The sequence below is a fragment of the Gigantopelta aegis genome, chromosome 6 (genome assembly GCF_016097555.1).
Source record: "Gigantopelta aegis isolate Gae_Host chromosome 6, Gae_host_genome, whole genome shotgun sequence".
In the NCBI taxonomy this organism is placed as follows: Eukaryota; Metazoa; Mollusca; class Gastropoda; order Neomphalida; family Peltospiridae; genus Gigantopelta; species Gigantopelta aegis.
The window spans coordinates 53,085,043-53,109,531 of NC_054704.1; the positions used below are offsets into that span (position 1 = coordinate 53,085,043).

The 24,489-nt window shown below is 40.2% G+C and overlaps 2 protein-coding genes across 3 annotated transcripts in view; both read right to left on the minus strand.

The window, feature by feature from the left end:
• Positions 1-20,041, minus strand: part of LOC121375199 (beta-1,3-galactosyltransferase 1-like) — a 32,412-nt gene extending 12,371 nt beyond the window's left edge. The window contains exon 1 of the mRNA XM_041502497.1: positions 19,560-20,041. The gene's annotated coding sequence lies outside the window, so the exon portion shown is untranslated. The remainder of the gene's footprint in view (positions 1-19,559) is intronic.
• The window catches only part of LOC121375198 (beta-1,3-galactosyltransferase 1-like), a 36,131-nt gene continuing 13,056 nt past the window's right edge, over positions 1,415-24,489 (minus strand). Inside the window, exons 1-2 of one of the 2 annotated variants that reach the window (XM_041502496.1) lie at positions 11,595-11,687; positions 1,415-3,383 (exon numbers count right to left, since the gene is read on the minus strand). In XM_041502496.1, coding sequence (XP_041358430.1) covers positions 1,487-2,716 — 1,230 coding nt within the window. In that variant the 5' untranslated portion in view covers positions 2,717-3,383; positions 11,595-11,687 and the 3' untranslated portion in view covers positions 1,415-1,486. Of the gene's footprint in view, positions 3,384-11,594; positions 11,688-24,489 lie in introns of those variants that run through there. The other variant, XM_041502495.1, reaches the window with a different exon arrangement.

Here is a 24,489-nt window from a genome sequence, read left to right on the forward strand (position 1 = left end):
ACGTCACAGTCACTAGCAGCCAGTGATGTAGATCGTCTTCATGTTTATTTTTACAGAAAAAGATACAAAAATTTAAATGTTATCACACAACAGACTTTAAAATATAATCAAAATATTTTATTTAAAATTTGGAAACACATAACGTTTAGGCTGGCAATGCCATTTCCATGATGCTTTCGGCACCTGCTATTGTCCTGCATCCGGTAGTAGTTTCTACACGATAAAACTAATACTTTCTATATCGCTTTTGACTGAAACATATTACACAAATATAACGTGAAAGGGGTTGCATGATAAAAAAAAATCAGGTTACTACGTTTTGATATCGTGGTTATTTGGCTCGATTCGATAACGAAGCTCGCTTGTTACACCGTTATCTAAACCTCGCCAAATAACCACGATATCAAAACGTATTAACCCGATATTCTATATTTATCCTGCAATCACTACAATATGTATTGTGAAGATATGATGACTAGATGCATGTCTATGATTTCGGTTAGTAACCGCAGGATAAAGCCGATTGATATCTTGAGACAGTAACCAGTTATTCTCACGCCCCTAAATGCGCAGTGAGAGGTTTACTTAAAAAAGTGTGCGGTTATACAGAGGTATTGCACAATTTTGTCAATGGAATGTCAACCTAAGCCTGTTAAATCTCTCGGATATCCAAGCACACCCCACGTAAAAGAAAGTGAACCTTGTGTGATCTCTGTGTGTTGGGGGTGTTGGTGTAGTGTGTTGGAGTGTTGGTGTAGTGTGTTTGTGTAGTGGGTGTTGGTGTAGTGGGTGGGGGTGTTGGTGTAGTGGGTGGGGGGTGAGGTCCTTGAAGCACGACCACTGGGTTCAAAAGGAAGTGCGAATGCGATTTTCTATGTTTTAAAATATCTTATAAAAAATATTTTATCTGTGGATATCAACTGCTTCTTTCTATTATATGGGTATTAAACAAAACTATCCATCAAACCCCACCCCACCCCCGCCCCACCCATCCGTTAAACTTAATTATATCGGTTTATATGTCATTAGAAACGCGAGTATACTTCGATGCTTTGAAAGCAGACATTTTGAAATATAATGCATATTACACATATCTGTGAGTGTTTTTAAGAACAAAGTTCAGCATACTAAATCAGCGATTCGCTCACACACGCACTCGCTGAACCGCGAATTCCTGACATACTTCCTGGCGCAAAGAAAGTCCTTTCACTAATTTATAAGCTATTTAACAGCCAGTTACCGGCTATCAAGAACTACGCTAGCCATGGGAATCTACAAACTAAGATCAGAAGCGGACCCAAGTGCCTCTTTGGGGGGGGGGGGGGGGCTTTTTAGAAAAAAGTTTCATTGGGTTGCTTGTTCTATGAGTTGGTTCATGTGTCCTTTTTCCCGTAGTCCCCCCCCCCCCCCCCCCCCACACACACACTTCCCGAAATATTTCTTGGATCCCTCTCTGAACACTAATCCTATATTGATAAATTATTTATCACAGTGTAGCTGGACCCTTATTTTGCCTCAAGTTAATTATACGAGCTTGTCTGGAAGCCCACGAAGACAGTTTCGACATCGCTGCAAGCCAATAGGCGTGCATGTTGCCGTCTTCCCAGGCGTTTGCCACAACGTACGTGATCGCAGTCTCTGGGTGTTGGTATTGGTTCAGCGCTATTTTGTTATTTAGAGTACAGTTTTGCTTTATGTCAATGTAATGCAAAGTCTTGAAAAACTGTGGCAAGAGACCGAATATGTAGACGTCATCGATGGAGATAAACGGAGCCCTGAATGATGCCTCGTACATCTTCGGTATGACGTCATTTGTAAAAATCGTCGCATATCCGGTGCAGAAATCTGGAAAGTGTTTCTGACCAGGAAAGACGTCCTTCGACACGAACCATTTACTCTTTGGGTCTCTAATAATCACGCTTGTTCCACTGGTCTTGAAGTGACAAGCAACTGTTGTGTTTCTGGATGATAACATTGGAAGAATATCCTCAACTACTTTGAACACATTGACAAAGATGTCATCATCGGCTTTGATGACGTATTTTGCATGTATACAGTAATCATTGATCCATTTTAAACACGTCAGAGCTTTCATTGACAGATTTTGAAAACTGTCTATAAAATCTCCTTGGACTATATCACCGTACGACGCTGCCTCGTTAAGAATTTTTATCTGATCATGAGATGAACTTGGCTTTCCCAAAATGAAAATGGTCCTAATAGTCAAATTGTGGAATGTGTTTTTACCAGCCCAAGTCTCTCGCAGTATTCTCCGCCTTTGAAAATTATTCCAAGCACTGTTGAAATATATTAGCAAGTCCACCGATTTTCCTTTACAGACATCTTCGCTGGATATCAGAAATTTTCGTAAATGTGGATGACGTTTCTTAGACTTATGGCCCATAGGTATAAATCTGCTGTCAAACAAGCGTCTAATTTCCTTGTCTTTAACTACTGGCGAAATAGTAGTGGTAGTGGTGGGTGGCGTCGACGTTGATGTCGTGTTGTGTACTGAGATGAAATGTTTATTCTCAAGGACATTTCTGATAGCGAATAGTTGAAGTTTTGTCCGCGATTGCCACTCGTACATTGACGTCTCACGCGTAAGGATCAGTGATATAATAGAAATAAATATCACAGAAACAACCAGAAAGCGTCTGATTTTCCTGCAAGCTAACAGTGATGTTATAGTTCTGCTACACTTCCTCCAATACATCCCTGCGATCTGAGACTATGTCACTCTTGTTGACCAAAACCCAACCTTCGACATCCTTTTTAAAACAGTTTTGCAATGAGTGTCCTAATCTAATCCTTATCTGGCCAAGCCCTAAGTCTACTTCTCAAATCGATTTGTACTTATCCTGTTATAAAAAGTAGTTAGAAATTGCATTTAGATGGTGCTAGATCTAATTGTCTCCAGATCCAAGAATCATGTTCCATTAGGTAGGTTACAAGATGAATCTGTCGAAATGGTAATCACTTCACTTTACAGATTTCCTCAATATATGCAAAGGAATGTTCTGTTTCTGTGATTTTAAAAATTTGACAATTCGGATCTTCAAAAGAACACACTTGTCCCTTCTTTCTAGAACTTTAATGTATGGTAGTTTGCTTAGTTTAGCACTGGCAAAATGACTGTCATGATATTAATGTTGCTAGTAATGCTTGGCTGTGAATTCTTCATCTATGTCTAACATGGAGTAGTTTTGATAAACTGGCACCACGAAGATGTCACTGGTGTCGTTATCCACAAGCTGTTCCTTCTCCAGAATTTTCACACAACTGTCCAATCAGATGCACGGGCTCATACTGCTTATATAAGAAGTTGTCACTTCCGTTTCCGGTAGAAATTCGCAGGGTCGTCTGCTTCAAGAATCCGGACCCTGGAGCGAAAAAGAACGTCCATTTCAGTCCAACGTTGATAAGCACAAAGACTAATTGCGATTTATACATAAAGAGAAAAGGAATAAAATTATGAAAAGTCTGTGTATTGGGTGTATATCTTCAAAACTTCAATCTAAGAATCGTCTTGTTTTACTATACATCTTACGTCTCACAACACATTTAATTTTGCTTGTCTTACTTTTTAAATTTATGTTGCTTTCTGCGGTCATTATTATGATACATGATACTGATAGTTCGAATATTATAATATGTTTTCTTCCAGGAGTAATAGATCGCAGACAGATTTCAACACATGAAACATATAGTACAATACATAAAATATCAAGAATAATTTTAACACAATAAAATGTATTTTGATCCATTCGATTTCGACAGCGGTACAGTTTGTTTTATAGCAGTGCAGTCTAGATCGTGCACATTATTGTACAAGGAGTGTAACGAAATGTAAAACAGCCCATAAAAAAACCCAATAGATTATTGTAAATAATCGGACAAAGAGACAGACAGACAGACAGACATAACATTTGAAAAAGAAGTTATTCTACGACCAATACCAGCGATACTGAAGAAGTTGGTGTTGTTGTTGACGACGACGACGACGACGACGATGATGATGATGACGACGACGATTATTATTATTATAAACCTGTCACAATTCCAACATTGACAAATTCTAAACTAAGTAATATGAATTAGCTACCCCACGATCTGTATTTCATATAACCAATAAACCTTTAACGGTAAAATGTATCGAGGGCTGAATACTACAAAGTCGTAAGAACATGTAGGCTACATCACTGGCGTAGCCAGGATTTTAGATTGGGGGGGGGGGGGGGGGGGGTGGCAACCCACACTATTGATATATGTATGTATGATTTTATAAAATTTAATACATTTTAAAAAAAAAGAGGAAAAAAATGTCTCATTGGGGGAGGTCATGGCTCCCGTGACACCCCCCCCCCCCCCCACACACACACACACGCACCCTCTCGCTACGCCACTGGGCTACATAGTGATCGTCATTCACCAGTATCGACATAAAATATGAGATGTCTATAGTAATCTATCGAACGCGGTCAATTATTTTATGATAGGGTCGTGGTAAATCTGGGGTTTTTTTTTATCTCGTGACAAGAAGAGGCAATAATATCCATTACTCAAGTTGTCGCCAATCAACAAACGCTCACGTGGATGAACTAATTTAAATGGTATGGGCTGTTCCTAAATTAATCATAGGGGAGGGGACGGGGGAGGGCACCGTAATAATTATTTAGTCTGGTGGGGGTTTGCCGCATTTAATGCATAATTGGATTCTTTGGGGGGGGTGGGGGGGGGGTGTTATTGTTGTTGTTGTTGGGTTTTTTTGTTTTGTTTTTTAAACAAAGAGAGTGAAAAATCGCATTGCTCAATTTGTTTAGGAAGGTGAAATCAAACTTGTTATTCAAAATAATCAGTGTTAAAAGGGGAAAGGCGGACTGGAATTGCGCTCCTAAACACGATTATATTATTATGTTGTTCTTGTTGTTGTTGTTGGGGTTGTTTTGGGGTTGTGTTTTTTTTTTTGTGTTTTTTTTTTTTTTTTTTTTTTGGGGGGGGGGTCTTCTTCAAGGCAAAACAAACAAAATAACAACAAAACTTTTCTTTAAAACTCTCTATCAGCAATACTTTTGTGCAACTTGTGAATTGTGATCGTTATTTCAATAGACATATCATGGAAGAACGAAACGTTTACTATATCCCGCGTCAATGTCAGTATTCACTCGCCATTTCTGTTAACTAAACTATAGTATTCACCATGAAAAACAAAAATCACCGACACACTTAAAATGCTTCTTTTTTATATATATATATATATATTGTATAGCCATTCTAAATTTTTAGGCAGAATGTGTGGAGTTTTGTTGTTATTTGTTTTTTTTATTAATGTTTTTTGCTTCTTTTGGGGTTTTTTGCTTTTTTTTTCGTTTGTTTGTTTGTTGTATTGTTGCTGTTATATTTTTTGTTGTTTGTTGTTGTTTTGTTTTGTTGTTGATTTTTGTGGAAAAATTTTTTCTCTCTCTCGCATTCTCTAGACATAATCTAAAACGTGTCTCGGTTATCAAATATGTTTAGCACTAAAACAAATTAGGGAGTGGGCCCATTGGGCTATTTCTCGTTCCAGCCAGTGCACCGGGACTGGTATATCAAAGGCCATGGTATGTGCTATACTGTCTGTGGGATTGGGGATATAAACGATCCCAAACTACTAATGGAAAATTGTAGCGGGTTTCCTCTCAGACTATATGTAAAAAGAAAAACACCAAATGATTGACATTCAATAGCCAATAATTAATAAATCTGTGCTCTACTGGTCTTGTTAAACAAAACAAACTTTTAAAAAAAACCCCAGATTAGATCTGTTTCAGAACTGACCATATGCGGGATGAGTGGGAGGTGGGGGAGGGGTTATAGAAAACGTACTTTTTATTTTACATCTGATGGGTGTGTCATTTGCATTTCTTTCCTGATCATACTTATCTATATAAACAAACAAACGCACAATCCTTTCTTTATTTTTAGCGTGAATCACCTCTCCGCACTGACACGTATGGGATACAACCGCGTCGGGTATTATAATCAACGAACTTTTGTAATGTGATTTATACTGAACGTTAAGACCTCTTGGTGACAAAGTCCGTGTCACTGAGTGTTATATAAAGAGAAGTGTCTATTGGAGATGGGTCCCGTCCTGGACGGAGGACCAGGCGGGCGAGAGCGGATACCTGCGCCCATGACAGGCGTGTGCTGCAACACCTTACAAGTTCTGAATGTGTACGTTAAATGCTATGACCTGACCTGACCTGGAGATAGAGATGAGATGTAGCTCAGTGGTAGAGCGTTCAACTGATGAACGACAGATCACAAGATCGATCCTACTCAGCTATTCCTTCCCATTCCAACCAATACCCCCCCCCCCCCTCAATGGTATATCAAAGGTCGTGGTACGGGTTATCTTGAATGTCTCAAAAAGCAACAACAACAACAACAACAACAACAAAATAATAATACAAATATGTTGCTGCTAATCGGTAGACGTAGGCCGATACGGGGACAATGGGTTACCTCTCCCACTATCTAGACTAGGTGGCGCAATAACTAAATGATAAACACCGAACACTCTTAGGTTACAAATGTGATGAGATGTCGGTAAACAAATTTCTGATGAGATGTCGGTAAACAAATTTCTGATGAGATGTCGGCAAACAACTTTGTGATCAGATGTCGGCAAACAAATTTGTGATGAGATGTCGGTAAACAAATTTCTGATGAGATGTCGGCAAACAAATTTGTGATGAGATGTCGGTAAACAAATTTGTGATGAGATGTCGGTAAACAAATTTCTGATGAGATGTCGGCAAACAAATTTCTGATGAGATGTCGGAAAACTAATTTCTGATGAGATGTCGGTGAGGAAACATTTCGGGGCGGATCTAGTTCAGTTGGTAGAACGCTCACCTTAGGAGCATGGCTCGAAGGATCGAATCCCCTCAGAGGACCTATAGGTGTTGTTGGGGTTGGGGGTTTTTCCCTTCACAGCCAGTGCCCCACGACTCATATATCCAAGAATATAGTACGTGCTGCCCTGTTTGTGGGGAAGAACATATAAAGTATCCCTTGCTGCTAATGAACATAATCTTGCGGGTTTCGTTTTAAGACTATGTATCAGAGTTACTAAATGTTTGACATCCAACAGCCGATGATTAATTAATCAATGTGCTCTAGTGGTGTCGTAAAAACAAAAACAAACTGTAACAAACATTCCTTTCCTTGCTCCTTGCTATTCCTTTCTTGTTGGAGACAAGATTGAAACGAGCCTTGGCGAGTTTGGGACAAAACAGTGAGTGTTTAAATTACAGTTTAAAAACAATTTCGAAACGCTCGTAAATTGTATACATGTTACACAACACAACACACACAACACAACAACACAACACAACACTTCTCTTTAAAACAGCTAACTTAGTTCGGCTATTACAGCGTTTGTACCGTAAACTTACTATAGTATACATCATCTTGCTTAAATTTTCAATTTTTACGAATCCAATATATATTAGCTGCTAAGGTCGAGTTTCCTGTTTCAAAGTATTTACTAGTTCTGAAATCTCCATGAATAAGATAACATATACTACTCAAAAGAATTTAAGGGTCAAACATTTATAACCAAATAAGTTTCAGAGTGTATTAGATTGATGATGTAAACTACACCAAAAAAATTATTTATTGTTCCATATTTACAAAAAAACACAAATAAACGTCACTGTATACAAGAAAGTCACATGACATGCTGTCAAAGTTGAAGGTTGTCAAACATGGATTTTACACATTAGAACATTCGTTTAATAGTGTGTGAATCCACCCCTGGCGCGAATACACTCGACACATCGTTGCCTCATGCTGTTGATCAGACGTCTGAAGAACTCTTGGGGAATGGCCTGCCACTCTGCCATAAGAAGTTGACCCAGATCATGAAGGTTGGCCGGAGGGGCATGGTTATCCCGAACTCTCCTGCCTAATTCGTCCCAGGCGTACTCTATTGGGGCCAAGTCAGGCGAATATGCTGGCCAATCTATCCTGGCGATACTTTGTTGTCTGAGAAAGTCCGTTACCACCCTGGCGCGGTAGGGTCTGGCATTGTCATCCTGCAGAACTGCCCCGCCGCCAATCTGCTGAAGGCCTGGGAGAACCAACGGCCGGATAATCTCATTCAGATAGCGGATTCCATTCAGATTGCCATCCACCACATAGAGGGGGGGGGGGTCCTGTGGTGGATAGAGATGCCGCCCCACACCATGACGCTGCCACCACCGAACCGGTGACGTTGTCTAACGTTAACGTCAGCGAAGCGCTCCCCAGGACATCTGTAGACACGAACCCGACCGTCGTTGAACTGGAGACTAAACCTGGACTCATCAGTGAACATCACTCGACCCCACTGAACACGTTGCCACCGCAGATGAAGCGTGCACCAGTGACGTCTGGTCGTTCTGTGACGTGGTAGGAGTGGTGGTCGAACAGCCTGGCGACGGCAGCGTAGATTATTGGCTCTCAGACGATTGCGTATGGTTTGATCAGACACTCGAGTTGCAGTCGCAGTCCGCAGATTGTCACGTAATCGGCGTGCAGTGGTTGTGCGTTGACGTATAGCCATATTGGTGATGTAGCGGTCCTATCTATTTGTAGTGCTTCGTTGTCTTCCCGAACGTGGACGATTTCGAACAGAATTCGTTGCTTGGTACCGTTGCCACAGTCGGCCAACGACACTCTGACTGACACCAAGTCTCAGAGCAACATTTCTTTGCGTATTGCCATCCTGAAGCCAAGCAATAGCCCTTCCTTGATCTTCGATAGTCAGTTGAAGTCGTACCATTGTCGAATTTGGAGTGTGCACCGTACACGAACGCAAGCTCCAATTATACGGAAATTCAGCATTGGGAACATGGAATACACGTGCAAAGCGTGCAAATGAAGCGCTTTGTGAAAAAGCAAGTTATGGGCACTTAGCAGACCTTTCGCTTTCTCCCTAATTTACGTGCAAATGTAAGCATGTTTTCGCCATTAGAACTAGTCGACAGTGTCAATGACAGTGGATTTTAATTCATTTATGGGTTGCTTAGACCCACTTTCGTCAAAATGGAACAATACCATGCGTGACATTATGGTCTAGCTAATATAATTGACATTCAGAAAATAATGTCGAAAATATCGTCTGACCCTTAAATTCTTTTGAGTAGTATATATCACAAAACGAGACACACCAATAGGTACAGTATTAATAATATACTGATAAAGAAAGAAAGAAATATTTTATTTAACGACGCACTCAACACATTTTATTTACGGTTATATGGCGTCAGACATATGGTTAAGGACCACACAGATTTTGAGAGGAAACCCGCTGTCGCCACTACATGGGCTACTCTTTCCGATTAGCAGCAAGGCATCTTTTATTTGCTCTTCTCACAGGCAGGATAGCACAAACCATGGCCTTTGTTGAACCAGTTATGGATCACTGGTCGGTGCAAGTGGTTTACACCTACCTATTGAATCTTGCGGAGCACTCACTCACGGTTTGGAGTCGGTATCTGGATTATAAATCCCATGCCTCGACTGGGATCCGAACCCAGTACCTACCAGCCTGTAGACCGATGGTCTAACCACGACGCCACCGAGGCCGGTAATAAATACTGATAAAAGTAAAGTTTGTTTTATTTAACGACGCCGCTAGAGCACATTGATTTTTTATCTTATCATCGGCTATTGGACGTCAAAGATATGGTCATTCTGACACTGTTTTCAGAGGAAACCCGCTGTCGCCACATAGGCTACTCTTTTTACGACAGGCAGCAAGGGATCTTTTATTTGCGCTTCCCACAGGCAGGATAGCACAAACCATGGCCTTTGTTGAACCAGTTATGGATCACTGGTCGGTGCAAGTGGTTTACACCTACCCATTGAGCCTTGCGGAGCACTCACTCAGGGTTTGGAGTCGGTATCTCGATTAAAAATCCCATGCCTCGACTGGGATCCGAACCCAGTACCTACCAGCATGTAGACCGATGGCATACCACGACGCCACCGAGGCCGGTAAATAAATACTGATAAAGTCGTTCAATATCATGAATATAGTAATTGGGGTCTTATGTGATCTGGGCTTGCTAAACCGTTCATTTTTGGATCGGGTCTATTTATACCCCATCTGGATTATTTAAAAACTAAAAATGCAGAAAAACATTGGCAATATATAGTGGATAATAAACTAGTTATCAGATAATATATAGGTTATGTCTTGAGTGAAACCATTTTTTTTACTTCTCGCGAGCTTTAGTACCAAATTATATTTAACTGCGTTGCGGTATTTTACGTTTTGTATGCTTGCCACGTTATGATTTCATACTTAGTATGAAGGTTATTGGTTTGTGCTTCTAGTGAGCACTAAATTGTCCAATAACAAGATAATTTTTAAAAATTAATTTTCCATTTTCTTCATGTTTATTATGCCTGTTGTTTGTATATGGTAAAATGTCTTCATAACGCTAATTCAGTTTTGTTTTGTTTTAATTCCAGGAATTTTCATGAATAATAAATAAATAAATTAATTAATTAATTAATTAATTAAAACCTTCTTTTTTTAAATACGACCACCACCACCCCTCCCCCCACCCCTCCCCCCCAAAAAACACAAAAAAACAAACAAACAAACAACAAACAAAAACCCACCAACGTTGGCTCTAATTTCGATTAGGACTTTAGTTGGCACTTCCAGAAGGCTTATTTACATGGAAGTAGTGGTCAGTGGACATTGTTATTAGGTTAATAATGAAACGAGATCCCGTTTAGTATAGGAAACACGTATTTGGTGTCACAAAGCATACGGAAGTTGCCGTTGTAACATGAACCGGAATATGAGAACTTAAAATTATAAGACGTATTTAACCCCAAGAAGTGTTTAATAAAAGCTTTCTTAAGCTGTTTTAATTTACTACTTTTGATAAAGGTAAGTTAAACAAGCTTCGGTCACAATTTTCTGTTTTGTTAAAATAGAAGATTGCGTAGCATAATAATGCGAATAGAAATGCCACAAACAAACAAAAAAAAGACAAACAACCAACTCAAACACCCACCAACCCATTTGATAATTCTGAGGGACAAAAAACACAAACAAAAGACAAATGCACTGACGCGATATGCAATGTGTAGGCCTATAACTAGACGAATTAACAGTTAAAACGTAAATTAAACAAATGTAATTCTTACTAGCAGAATAAAACAAGTATAGTTCTTACTAGTAGAATAAAACAAGTATAATTCTTACTAGTAGAATAAAACAAGTATAATTCTTACTAGCAGAATAAAACAAGTATAGTTCTTACTAGCAGAATAAAACAAGTATAATTCTTACTAGCAAAATAAAACAAGTATAATTCTTACTAGTAGAATAAAACAAGTATAGTTCTTACTAGTAGAATAAAACAAGTATAGTTCTTACTAGTAGAATAAAACAAGTATAGTTCTTACTAGCAGAATAAAACAAATATAATTCTTACTGTTGCAGAATGAAACAAATGCATTTCTTACTAGCAGAATAAAATAAATAAAACTCTTACTTGCAGAATAATAATAATAATAATAATAATAATAATAATTCTTACTAGCAAAGTGAAAAATCTTCCATTGGTGGTTGTTTGTACGTACAGTCCATCTATCCATCTATGCGACCATAGGATGAACTATTTTAAACTGTATATATGTAATTCCTATTACGATTTGTCTCCTGTTTTAATACGGGTTAATACACTGCTATCATGTTCGGCTATCACTTAAGGAGACTTTGACGCAGTGTACAATCAGATAACCACGAAACCAGCACGCACAAGATGCACTTAACTTGATCCTGTTCAGAAAACAAAAACAAAACAACACGTCTAAGCTAGGTGGCTTCTGGGTTAGTTTCTTCTCAGTAACGGTTCCAACAAAAAGTCGGTGGGGAGGTAAGGAGTTTAAAGTTTCTTTTGTTTAGCGACACCACTAGAGCACATTGATTTAGTAATCATCGGCTGCTGAATGTCGAACATTTGATAATTCTGACATATTTTGGTCTTGGAGGAAACCCGCTACATTTTCCCCATTAGCTGCAAGGTACCTTTCATATGTCATATGCACTTTCCAACAGATAGGTCAGCCCATATGCCATATGCACTTTGCAACAGATAGGTCAGCCCATATGCCATATGCACTTTGCAACAGATAGGTCAGCCCATATGCCATATGCACTTTGCAACAGATAGGTCAGCCCATATGCCATATGCACTTTGCAACAGATAGGTCAGCCCATATGTCATATGCACTTTGCAACAGATAGGTCAGCCCATATGTCATATGCACTTTCCAACAGATAGGTCAGCCCATATGTCATATGCCAACAGATAGGTCAGCCCATATGTCATATTCACTTTTCAACAGATAGGTCAGCCCATATGCCATATAGACTTTTCAACAGATAGGTCAGCCCATATGTCATATGCACTTTCCAACAGATAGGTCAGCCCATATGCCATATGCACTTTTCAACAGATAGGTCAGCCCATATGTCATATGCACTTATCAACAGATAGGTCAGCCCATATGCCATATGCCAACAGATAGGTCAGCCCATATGCCATATGCACTTTTCAACAGATAGGTCAGCCCATATGTCATATGCACTTTTCAACAGATAGGTCATCCCATATGCCATATGCACTTTTCAACAGATAGGTCAGCCCATATGTCATATGCACTTTTCAACAGATAGGTCAGCCCATATGCCATATACATTTTCCAACAGATAGGTCAGCCCATATGCCATATAGACTTCAACAGATAGGTCAGCCCATATGCCATATGCACTTTCCAACAGATAGGTCAGCCCATATGCCATATACACTTTCCAACAGATAGGTCAGCCCATATGCCATATGCACTTTCCAACAGATAGGTCAGCCCATATGTCATATGCACTGTTCAACAGATAGGACAGCCCATACCACAGCAACTGATATAACGAGCATACCAGTGGTGGGCCACTGCTTGAAACGGAACAAACCCCCAAACGCTCTACCGACTGAGCCAAATCCCGGATTTTTCTCGTTCAATCCACTAACCATTCTTACTAACCATTTTCACTATCCATTAACCTTTGCCCTGGACACGCAGCTCAGAGGGCTGCTATTATGTTCTTGGGCCAGTTTCCTTGACCCTTGATTAAATAGATACACTAAACTTAAAGGGACATTCCCCAGTTCGCTGCATTGTAAGATGTTTACCAGCCTCGGTGGCGTCGTGGCAGGCCATCGGTCTACAGGCTGGTAGGTACTGGGTTCGGATCCCAGTCGAGGCATGGGATTTTTAATCCAGATACTGACTCCAAATCCTAAGTGAGTGCTCCGCAAGGCTCACTGGGTAGGTGTAAACCACTTGCACCGACCAGTGATCCATAACTGGTTCAACAAAGGCTATGGTTTGTGTTATCCTGTCTGTGGGAAGCGCAAATAAAAGATCCCTTGCTGCTAATCGGAAGAGTAGCCCTTTTAGTGGCGACAGCGGGTTTCCTCTCAAAAATCTGTGTGGTCCTTAACCATATGTCTGACGCCATATAACCGTAAATAAAATGTGTTGAGTGCGTCGTTAAATAAAACATTTCTTTCTATAAGATGTTTCCGACTAATACAATATTTCTACGATTAAACTTACATGTTAAATATATTTTCTTGTTTAGAATATCAGTGTCTGTATATTCAATGTGTTTCTGGTCGTCTTAATATTTGTAAGAAGCCAAACTGGATTTTTTCTTTAAATAATTTCGTACGTATGAAAAAATATTTTTTAGGAAATAAAATGAAATTTAACCTAGTACAAATATTAGAACGATCAGAAACACGTTTAATATACAGCCACTAATATTTTATGCAGAAAAATATATTTGATATGTGATTACAATCGTTAAAAAGTCTCTGCTAGTCGATAACATCTTTAAAATTGCAGCAAACTCAGGAATGTCCCTTTAAAATTAAAACTAATGCATGAATGAATTAAAATATTTACTACTGATTAAATCCACTGACATGTTGAATCAGGATATACGTATATATAAATATTAATGTTGTGTCTGTTTGTCATGACATGTTGTTAATTAAACAATCTATAACAAGAGGCATGAACTCGAAACATGACCACATGGGCGTGTGATCACATGAGTGTGCAGGTGAGTCATTATTAACGCGTGATAGGTTTAAACAAAATTCGGATGTAGATTTACCGTGTAGGATAATTTTATTATATATTCATTTCCATCCCCCTCCAAACCTCTCCCAAAGTTCCCTTGGCATTCCGCCTCATGTCATTGGGCCCCACCCCACCCCCACCCCTACTCCCACCCCCCAAATGGATTTTCTGGATCCGCCACTGAATCTCGTCTAGCTCGAGTTTCCTCTGGCCATATTGTGGTAATAAATATATACTAGTATATGAAAAAACGTTTGTTAAAGTTTGTTTTGTTTAACGACATCACTAGAGCACATTGGTGTATTAATCATCGGCTATTGGATGTCAAACATTTGGTAAGTTTGACATATAGTCTTAGAGAAGAAACCCGCTAATTTGTTTCATTAGTAACACGGGATCTATTACTTAAATGTTATGAATGAAAGTCATTAATATGGCCAAATACGACTTTGAGGATACTTGAGCTAAATAAGATATTGCATCATTTACTATTAAATACGAAATACAAACACGTCTACAAGTTTAATAGACTCGTGTGATCACTATCTGGAGCGGATCCATGAAATTGTAAAGGAGGGGTCACAACATTCTAAAAAGGGCAATTTGAGTTTGTCGAAGGGAGGGGCGAGACGTAGCCCGGTGGTACAGCGCTCGCTTGATGCGCGATCGGTTTGGGATCGATCCTCGTCAGTGGGCCCATTGGGCCATTTCTCGTTCCAGCCAGTGCACCACGACTGGTATATCAAAGGCCGTGGTATGTACTATCATGTCTGTGGGATGGTGCATATAAAAGATCCCTTGCTGCTAATCGAAAAGAGTAGCCCATGAAGTGGCGACAGCGGGTTTCCTCTCTCAATATCTGTGTGGTTCTTAACCATATGTCTGACGCCATATAACCGTATTAAATACAAAGTGTTGAGTGCGTTGTTAAATAAAACATTTCTTTCTTTCTTTCTTTCTTGTCGACAGTAAAGGAGCTGAGCTCCCGAACGGAAAGGAAAAGAAAGAAATGTTTATTTTATTTACGGTTATATGGCGTCAGACATATGGTTAAGGACCACACCGATTTTGAGAGGAAACCCGCTGTCGCCACTACATGGGTTACTCTTCCGATTAGCAGCAAGGGATCTTTTATTTGCGTTTCCCACAGGCAGGATAGCACAAACCATGGCCTTTGTTGAACCAGTTATGGATCACTCGTCGGTGCAAGTGGTTTACATCTACCCACTGAGCCTTGCGGAGCACTCACTCAGGGTTTGGAGTCGGTATCTGGATTAAAAATCCCATGCCTCGACTGGGATCCGAACCCAGTACCTACCAGCCCGATGGCCTACCACGACACCACTGAGGCCGGTCCTCCCGAACGGAGTGAGATATATAGGGCATTCGGGGCATGCTCCTCGGAAACATTTTGAAATAAAGTTAAAAGTTTATAAACACACAGGAGAATTAAATTATTATATACAATGAATCACATACTTTTGATCTAGCATATTAAGTAACAATACATTAAAATATATAAACCAAAAGATATTAAATAAGTACATGCATGGAAGTAATACATTCAAAGTTATAACATATGCGTCTGAAAAGTAATAACTTTTATAATATTAGACAACAGATGAGTGCCGTAACTTGTATGCCAAACAAATATATTTACCAATATTAATTAAATCTTTAGTGTTCTGGGGTTTGCATCAGCTGTATATATTTAAAGACAGAAGGATTTCGTCTGTAGTACAACTTGTTATATCGTTCTCTTAAGTTTTGGAATAATGGGCAAATTAGCGTGAAGTGGTATTCATCTTCAACATCGTTATTACAATGGTGGCATTTTCTATTATTGCGTTCAATATTATGATATCTTCCCCTTTCAATTTCCAAGTCGAGGGATGATAATCTTAATTTCGTTATGTACTTTTTATAGTTGGCGGGTATGTGCTTGCACAAATAAAATTGTAGAGTAATATCCATTACAATATGTTTATATAATGTGCATTTTGTTGATATCTGAATTTTATTTAGCAGATTCTGCTTAGCTTGTCAAAAATACGCTGCTTCATTTTCATTAGAGTGTAATTTACGCTAATGGCTTTCTGGTTTATCCAAAGATGACCAAATCCTAGTTCATTTAAACATTTTTTTCTCTAGAGCACATTGATGTATTAATCATCGGCTATTGTATGTCAAACATTTGGTAATTCTGACATAGTCTTAGAGAGAAAACCCACTACATTTTTCCATTAGTAGTAACGGATCTTTTATATGCACCATAGTACATACCACGTTGGAATAAAAATGTTCAGAGAGGCGTTTACATGGCAAGTTAGTGTTATAGGATATTGTGGATGATGATTTTTTATTTAAGTACTGGTAATTCAAAAGGACACTTAAAATGGACGGGGAGGGGTCATGGGACCCCTGTGATCCCCTCTGAATTTGCCAATAGGAGAAGCTCCCCGCTATTCGAGTCTAAAAGGAGAAAAATATGAATATAATGAGGAATAGTGAAGAATGCAGAGCGACAATTGCCAAAGGACACTACATTCATTCATTCATTTATACTATAATTCTCGTGCCTCGATCCAATTAAGGTTCCAGCACGCAGTCCTGGACACACACCTCAGATATCAGGACTGTCTGTCCAGAACAGTGCGTTAGTTGTTAGTGGTTTGTGAGAGAGAAGTCGATGCAGTGGTCTTACACCTACCCAATGATTCATTAAAAGTCGCTCTGGGTTGGAACCGGTACCTACCAACCTTATTTTCGATGGCTTAACCACTACACCAACGAGGCCCTGTCAAAGGACATTACATTACACTATACATAATTGTATTACTTGTAGTCTGTTGTTCACCTTTTGAAAAGGAAGGAAGGAGATGTTTTATTTAACAACGTACTCAACATATTTTATCTACGGTTATATGGTTAAGGACATATGGTTAAGGACCACACAGGTATTGATAGAGGAAACCCACTGTCGCCACTTCATGGGTTAATCTTTTCGATTAGCAGCAAGACATTTTTAGATAGGATAGTACATACCATGGCCTTTGTTACACCAGTTGTGGAGCACTGGCTGGAACGAGAAATAGCGCAATGGGCCCACCGACGGGAATCGATCCTAGATCGATCGCGCATCAGGCAAGCGCTGTGCCACTGAGCTACGCCCCGCCCCTCCATCTTTCTAGCACATAAGCGATCTTTGTCTGATGTATTGATAAACACAAAACCAGTAGTGGACAAGGAAATTTAAGTAAATTAGTTATTACTCAAGGGAAACGGTAAATCCATGTTGGTACCATTTCACCGTTCAGTTCACCGGCGCGTTATTGGTATAACAATGTACAATGTGCAATGGTTGATCAAACATAACTGATGACTGCAACAGCCTTGGTACTAAACGATGACAACTGTGCAAGTGGTATGCTTCCACATATAAATAAAACAGCAACAAGGAGTCGGTGCGTTGACATAACTCAAAATGTTCGTGGTCAACCTAACGTTGATTTTCTTTCATTGTGTGTCTGTGTGTCTGTCTGTCTGCCTCTCTCTCTGTGTCTCTCTCTCTGTGTGTCTCTCTCCCTCCCTCCCCCCCCCCTCTCTCTCTCTCTCTCTCTCTCTCTCTCTCTCTCTCTCTCTCTCTCTCTCTCTCTCTCTCTCTCTCTCTCTCTCAGTGCGGTCAGTTTAGGATCGATCCCCGTCGGTGGGCCAATTGGTCTATTCCTCGTTCTGGTGTAACAAATGCCGTGGTATGTACCATCCTGTCTATGGGATTTTGCATTAAAAAAAAAACATTCCTTGCTGCTAATCGAAAAGAGTGGCAGTTGTGGGTTTTCTCTCTAATTACCATAATATCTCTGACGTCATATAACCGTAGTTAAACTGTGCTGAGTGGATCGTTAAATAGAACATTAATTTTCTTTGTATTTTCTTTTCTTTTCTTTTATGAAGAGGGCGGTGGGACATATCATTCTCAGTTCGACGCATCACAGTGATGCAGGACAGCAGGTCAGGTCAGGTAATTTATAACCGGCCTCGGTGGCGTCGTGGTTAGGCCATCGGTCTACAGGCTGGTAGGTATTGGGTTCGGATCCCAGTCGACGCATGGGATTTTTAATCGAGATACCGACTCCAAACCCTGAGTGAGGCTCATTGGGTAGGTGTAAACCACTTGCACCGACCAGTGATCCATAACTGGTTCAACAAATGCCATGGTTTGTGCTATCCTGCCTGTGGGAAGCACAAATAAAAGATCCCTTGCTGCCTGTCGTAAGAGAGTAGCCTACGTGGCGACAGCGGGTATCCTCTAAAAAAACCAGTGTCAGAATGACCATATGTTTGACGTCCAATAGGCGATGATAAGATAAACAATCAATGTGCTCTAGTGGCGTCGTTAATTAAAACAAACTTTACTTTTAGGTAATTTATAAGCATGCTCATATACCACTGAGGTTTCGAGCATGTCTGCCCCGGGGCAGATATCTGGATAGCCAGAAGTCTGTACCGGGACATATGGACAGCAGGTATTGAAATCGAACCGTATGGATTACAATCCCCATGATCTCACATTGTTCAGTTATATTTTAGTGATCAGGTACCTCCTGCACGCTTCGCGAGATTTTCGCAATGTGGACACTGTGAGGGAGTGTTGAATCTCATTTGTTTACAAGAAGTTGTCATGGCAACGAAAGAGATCAGTGAGACAGAGCAAGGACGTGTTCAGGAGGCCGAGCGCTCGCCAACCATTTGACTGGTACCATCGTCTTCTACCATATCACATTCATCTAGCATTAGGTGCAAAAAAATCAGTCTATTTTTTAAAATTAATTTTTTTTTTTTTTTTGTCTTTTGGTCCTTTTTTGTGGGAGTGGATGGGGGTGGGGGTAATCGAATGACCAATTCAGGAACAAACAAAAAAAAAAAAAAAAAAAAAAAAAACCTATGTTTTGAATACAAACACTATAAGTGCTTGTAAAATCTGGCTCAAATAATATCAGAAGGCTTTTTTTTTTTTTTTTTTTTTTTTTTTTTTTTTAAATACCTGTACAAATAGTTTGTGATTTTTTTTTTTTTTAAATACCTGTACAAATAGTTTGTGATAATAACATGTAACTTTTTTTTCAAATATTTATCTCTATTTATTTTAAGGCATTAATTTGGTCTGGAAAATTAGAAAGTACCTTTAATATTACAAATAACATAATAGCATATTTCTGTTTCGTATTTTTCAAACAATTCCAACTCTTGGTTGCTGCGAGCTTTAATACATAATAAAATAACAGTAACAATACATCAGAATAATAAATATGAAACCGGTAAGACACCTGTATACAATTGAATGAAATTCCTACCTTCAAACCCGACGTTCCACAGTGGAAGAAGTACAGGCAAAACGCCAAAGTTGTATTTGTGACATTTGTCGAATTCTATCTAGGGCAGGGAGATAAGCTTTGTCATAACCTTTGTGAGTTTTCACGTCTGCTTCGGTTTGAGCACGTGGGCTGTACAGAGCCAGACGTTACAAACTGACCTGTCTATATCTCCTAACCTGATAAAACATGTTCGATTCAGGAGCTACCTGTCGCGAGAGTTGGATCAACCCAAGGGATAAAACCACAAGAATGCAGGGTGGAGAATGGGTGGTATATGTAAAGAGTCACTCCTACTTTTACGTGGCTACGCGATATCGAAATTCAAACTTCAGCATCATGATTCGTGACAGTGAATGTGATGAGTAAATCCGGATGTTTGTGTTACGTGAAACAGGTGCGGGATAATCTCCCTGGTAAACAGACTGACTGTCTATTGACCAATGGGCTGTAGGAGTGGTCTTCGTCGGTGGGTCCGTATGGTGGTGTCAAATGTCATGGTACGTACTGCCCTGTCCATGGGAAAGTGCATATCGAGAGCAGACAACCAGAATTGGTTATGAACAGTTTTTGCCCAAATGTGTGTGTGTGTGGGGGGGGGGGGGGGGGGGCGGGACGTAGCCCAGTGGTAAAGCGCTCGCTAGATGCGCGGTCGGTCTGAGATCGATCCCTATCGGTGGGCCCATTTGGTCTATTTCTCGTTCCAGCGAGTGCACCACGACTGGTATATCAAAAGCCGTGGTATGTGTTATCCTGTCTGTGGGATGGTGCATATATCCAATCTACTAATGGAAAAATGTAGCGAGTTTCCACTCTAAATTAGCAATTGTTTGACATCCAATAGCCGATAATTATTAAATCAATGTGCTCTAGTGGTGTCGTTAAACAAAACAAACTAACTTTTTGCACAAATTAGTCCACTGTTTCGGTTGTATTTTTAATGTATGGTGTGTGTGTGTGTGTGTGTGTGCGTGCGCGCGCGTGTGTGTCTGCGTGTGTGTATAAGAGAGAGAGAGAGAGAGAGAGAGAGAGAGAGAGAGAGAGAGAGAGAGAGAGAGAGAGAGAGAGAGAGAGAGAGAGAGAGAGAGAGATAGATACACACACACAGAGAGAGAAAGAGACAGACAGAGATGAGCAAACCTACTGTCGCTATATATAACCTATTTCTAACGATGAGGCAAAAAGGGATATTTTATATGTATTTTCTCAGATACATAAAATGACATGGTTCGGGCGAATCCACAGAAAGTCATCGATCCTGCGAGCAATCGCACCTCACGCGACTGCCCTACCACTGAGCTAGATAACACCCCGCCCAAGTGGAACACGTCAGCTTCTACCTGCAAAGACACAGAGCTACCGAGGCTGTTCACCCGAACGCCGTGTGAAACAAGTCTGATCATAGCACGGGTAACTGAATGAAGAACATTAATGTTGCTAGGTGGCATATGAGTTCTTCGGGCTACACATATTATGCAGCAATACCCAGATCACGTATTGTTCCTTTCAGACGTTTCTATATTACATTTTAACAAATGCACTTTTGTAGTCTTTTCTGTTCAAGTTAACAATCAAATAATCATGAAATGTCGATTTATATGTTGAATATTCAGATGAGGAAAAAACCCCATAGATAAGTCATTATCTACTTTGCATACATATGAGTTCTGGTATATCAAGTATATCTCTTATGTTTGTCATCTATTTATAATTTATGCCATATTTAAATAAAATCATACTCTGTTAATATATAAATATATGTAATGGCAATGTCCTATTTTCACCTGCTATATGACGTGCCCAAAACTTAAAGTGTAAAAAGAAATGTAAATTGTACATGGTCCTATTAAAATACGTTTGTGCAGTATTCCGTGCCAACGTGTTACTGCCACGCCTCTGGGACTCTTCATCATGTTTACTCTATATTGGGTGTCTTGTTCAGTTTACACAGGGAATCTATGCATGCTCAGCAATGATATTGGTATGCCAGTACAGTGGTATCACTATTGAACAGTAATGTGATGGATAGGATCAGGACTATTTGTTTAACAAAACACAGTTTATGGTGTCTAACGTGTTATTTCGACACTTGGGAGAGAGACGGGGGTGGGTGGTAGGGGGCAGACATATTGACAGAGGGAAGGAAATGTTTTATTTAACTACGCACTCAACACATTTTATTTACGGTTATATGGCGTCAGACATATGGTTAAGGACCACACAGATATTGAGGGAGGAAATCCGCTGTCGCCACTTCATGGGCTACTTTTTCCGATTAGCAGCAAGGGATCTTTTATTTGCGCTTCCCACAGGCAGGATAGCACATACCATGGCCTTTGTTGAACCAGTTATGGATCACTGGTCGGTGCAAGTGGTTTACACCTACCCATTGAGCCTTGCGGAGCACTCACTCAGGGTTTGGAGTCGGTATCTGGATTAAAAATCCCATACCTCGACTGGGATCCGAACCCAGTACCTACCAGCCTGTAGACCGATGGCCTAACCACTACGCCACCGAGGTCGGTAAAATAATTTTAAAAAAGACACACATAGACGTAAAAGGAAATGTTTTATTTAACGACACACTCGACACATTTTATTTACGATTATATGGCGTCGGACATATGGTTAAGGACCACACAGATATTGAGAGAGAAACCTCGTTGTCGCCACTTCATGGGCTACTCTTTTCGATCAGCAGCAAGGGATATTTTATATGCACCATCCCACACAGGATAGCACATACCACCGCCTTTGATATACCAGTCGTGGTGCATTGGCTGGAGCGAGAAATAGCCCAATGGGCCCATCGACGGGGATCGATCCCAGACCTACCGCGCATCAAGTAAACGCTTTACCACTGGGCTACGTCCCGCCCCCACAGAGGCGTAGAAGACGTCAGACTGCCATGAGGTTGTTTCTTTCCCAAGCAAACGCTGACTATTTATGGGCCAATACTTCTGTCATACGTTGTATTTTATTTGGAGATGTTTTACTGCTTTGGGGCGGGTCAAGTGATTGCCACTATGTATATGGTTGTTAAGTTTTTTTATGTTAACAGTTATACAGTGCTTATAAAACAGGAATCAGGGCACCTAAATAATTCCATTTTTTGTCCGCACCAAAAAAAATGTGATCCTATAGGTCATACCGGTACTCAAAATAATTTAATAGTATGACCTTTTTTATTCTGAACAACAAAACAAACTTAAAGGAAAATGTCGAAACACAACTGAAATGCGCGCCTCCAGACCCCTACCCTGGATCCGCAACTGACTCTGTGTGTGTGTGTGTGTGTGTGTGTGTGTGTGTGTGTGTGTGTGTGTGTGTGTTCACACACACCTTTTGGCACCTTCCTACGCCACTGCCGGTACAACATTTGTTTTAATGTAATATATTACATAGCTACTATGCAACATGAATGAAAAATAGTTAGATTGTGACCCTTACGTTTCTCCAAAAAGAGGGGTCGCGGGATCCCTGAGACCTCCCCCACCCCTCTTGATTCCGCACCTGCCGATATACTTCCACACATCATAAAATTCTCTAACACTAAGAGAGCTACACGGACATTTGGACAGTTATCAACACTGTTACCGTCAGGGACCAATCTTTATCAATTCTGCGCAATCGCTGCCTACCAAACGGTAGTCAAAGATCCCGCTATAATACAAAAATCTTATGTCTGACGTTAAATACCTTTACATAGATCATTTCCGAATTCCTTGATAAAAAAGTATAATAATTCACATATTAATCACTAATACACACACTACGGGAAGAAACCAGTCAGCAACTTCGTATTTAGCCGGAACATTATTGAAAGGGGGGGTGCTGTCGGGTTTCGTCCTGTTGTGTGTGTATTAGTGATTAATATGTGATTTTTGTTGAATCAAGGAACTCCAAAATAATCGAAGTAAAGGTATTTGTCGTCAAACATACGACTGTTGTTGTATTATAGCTGGAATCTTTGACAACCGTTTGGTAGGCAGAATTCATGTCGATTGGTATCTGAGAGTTAGAGAGCGTTGATAACTGTCTAAATGTCCGTCTAGCTCTCTTATCGTCAGAGTACTTGGGCTAACCATGAAATCTGCTAGCTTGTTGGAAACAGGCTAAAATACACAGATGTGACGTTTCGCTTATGCAGAAGACGGAAAAGCAAAAGTTTCTATTCACGGGAGTACGACTACCAAAATCCTAAATTATTAATATCCCCGACATTTTAACTCTAGAAATGACGGCAAACAATTAAATAATACAACCAAACAAAACGCATCAGTGTCTCGGGAAATAGCGCCCAGCTGCTAAGTCACGTGACAGGTGGACACCGACGAGATCTCGCGACTTCACGTCCCGTCGATAATGACTGTTGCTACAAGATGTACAATACTTTACTGTTTCTGACTCGACAGAATATCTATAAAGACTGAACACTGGCGTAGCCAGGATATTAATACTGGAGGGGATGGGGGGGGGGGGGGGGGGGGCGCACTATTGGGGGCAACCCACACTTGTGGTATATGTATGTTTGATTTCATAAAATTTAATACAGTATTGCCTACCCCCTCGATACGCCATTGAAAGAAAGAAAGAAATGTTTTATTTAACGACGCACTCAACACATTTTATTTACGGTTATATGGCGTCAGACATATAGTTAAGGACCACACAGAGTTTGATAGGAAAACCGCTGTCGCCACCACATGGGCTACTCTTTCCGATTAGCAGCTTTCCACAGACAGGATAGCACAAACCATGGCCTTTGTTGAACCAGTTATGGATCACTGGTCGGTGCAAGTGGTTTACTTGCGGAGCACTCAATCAGGGTTTGGAGTCGGTATCTGGATTAAAAATCCCATGCCTCGACTGAGATCCGAACCCAGTACCTTCCAGCCTGTAGACGGATGGC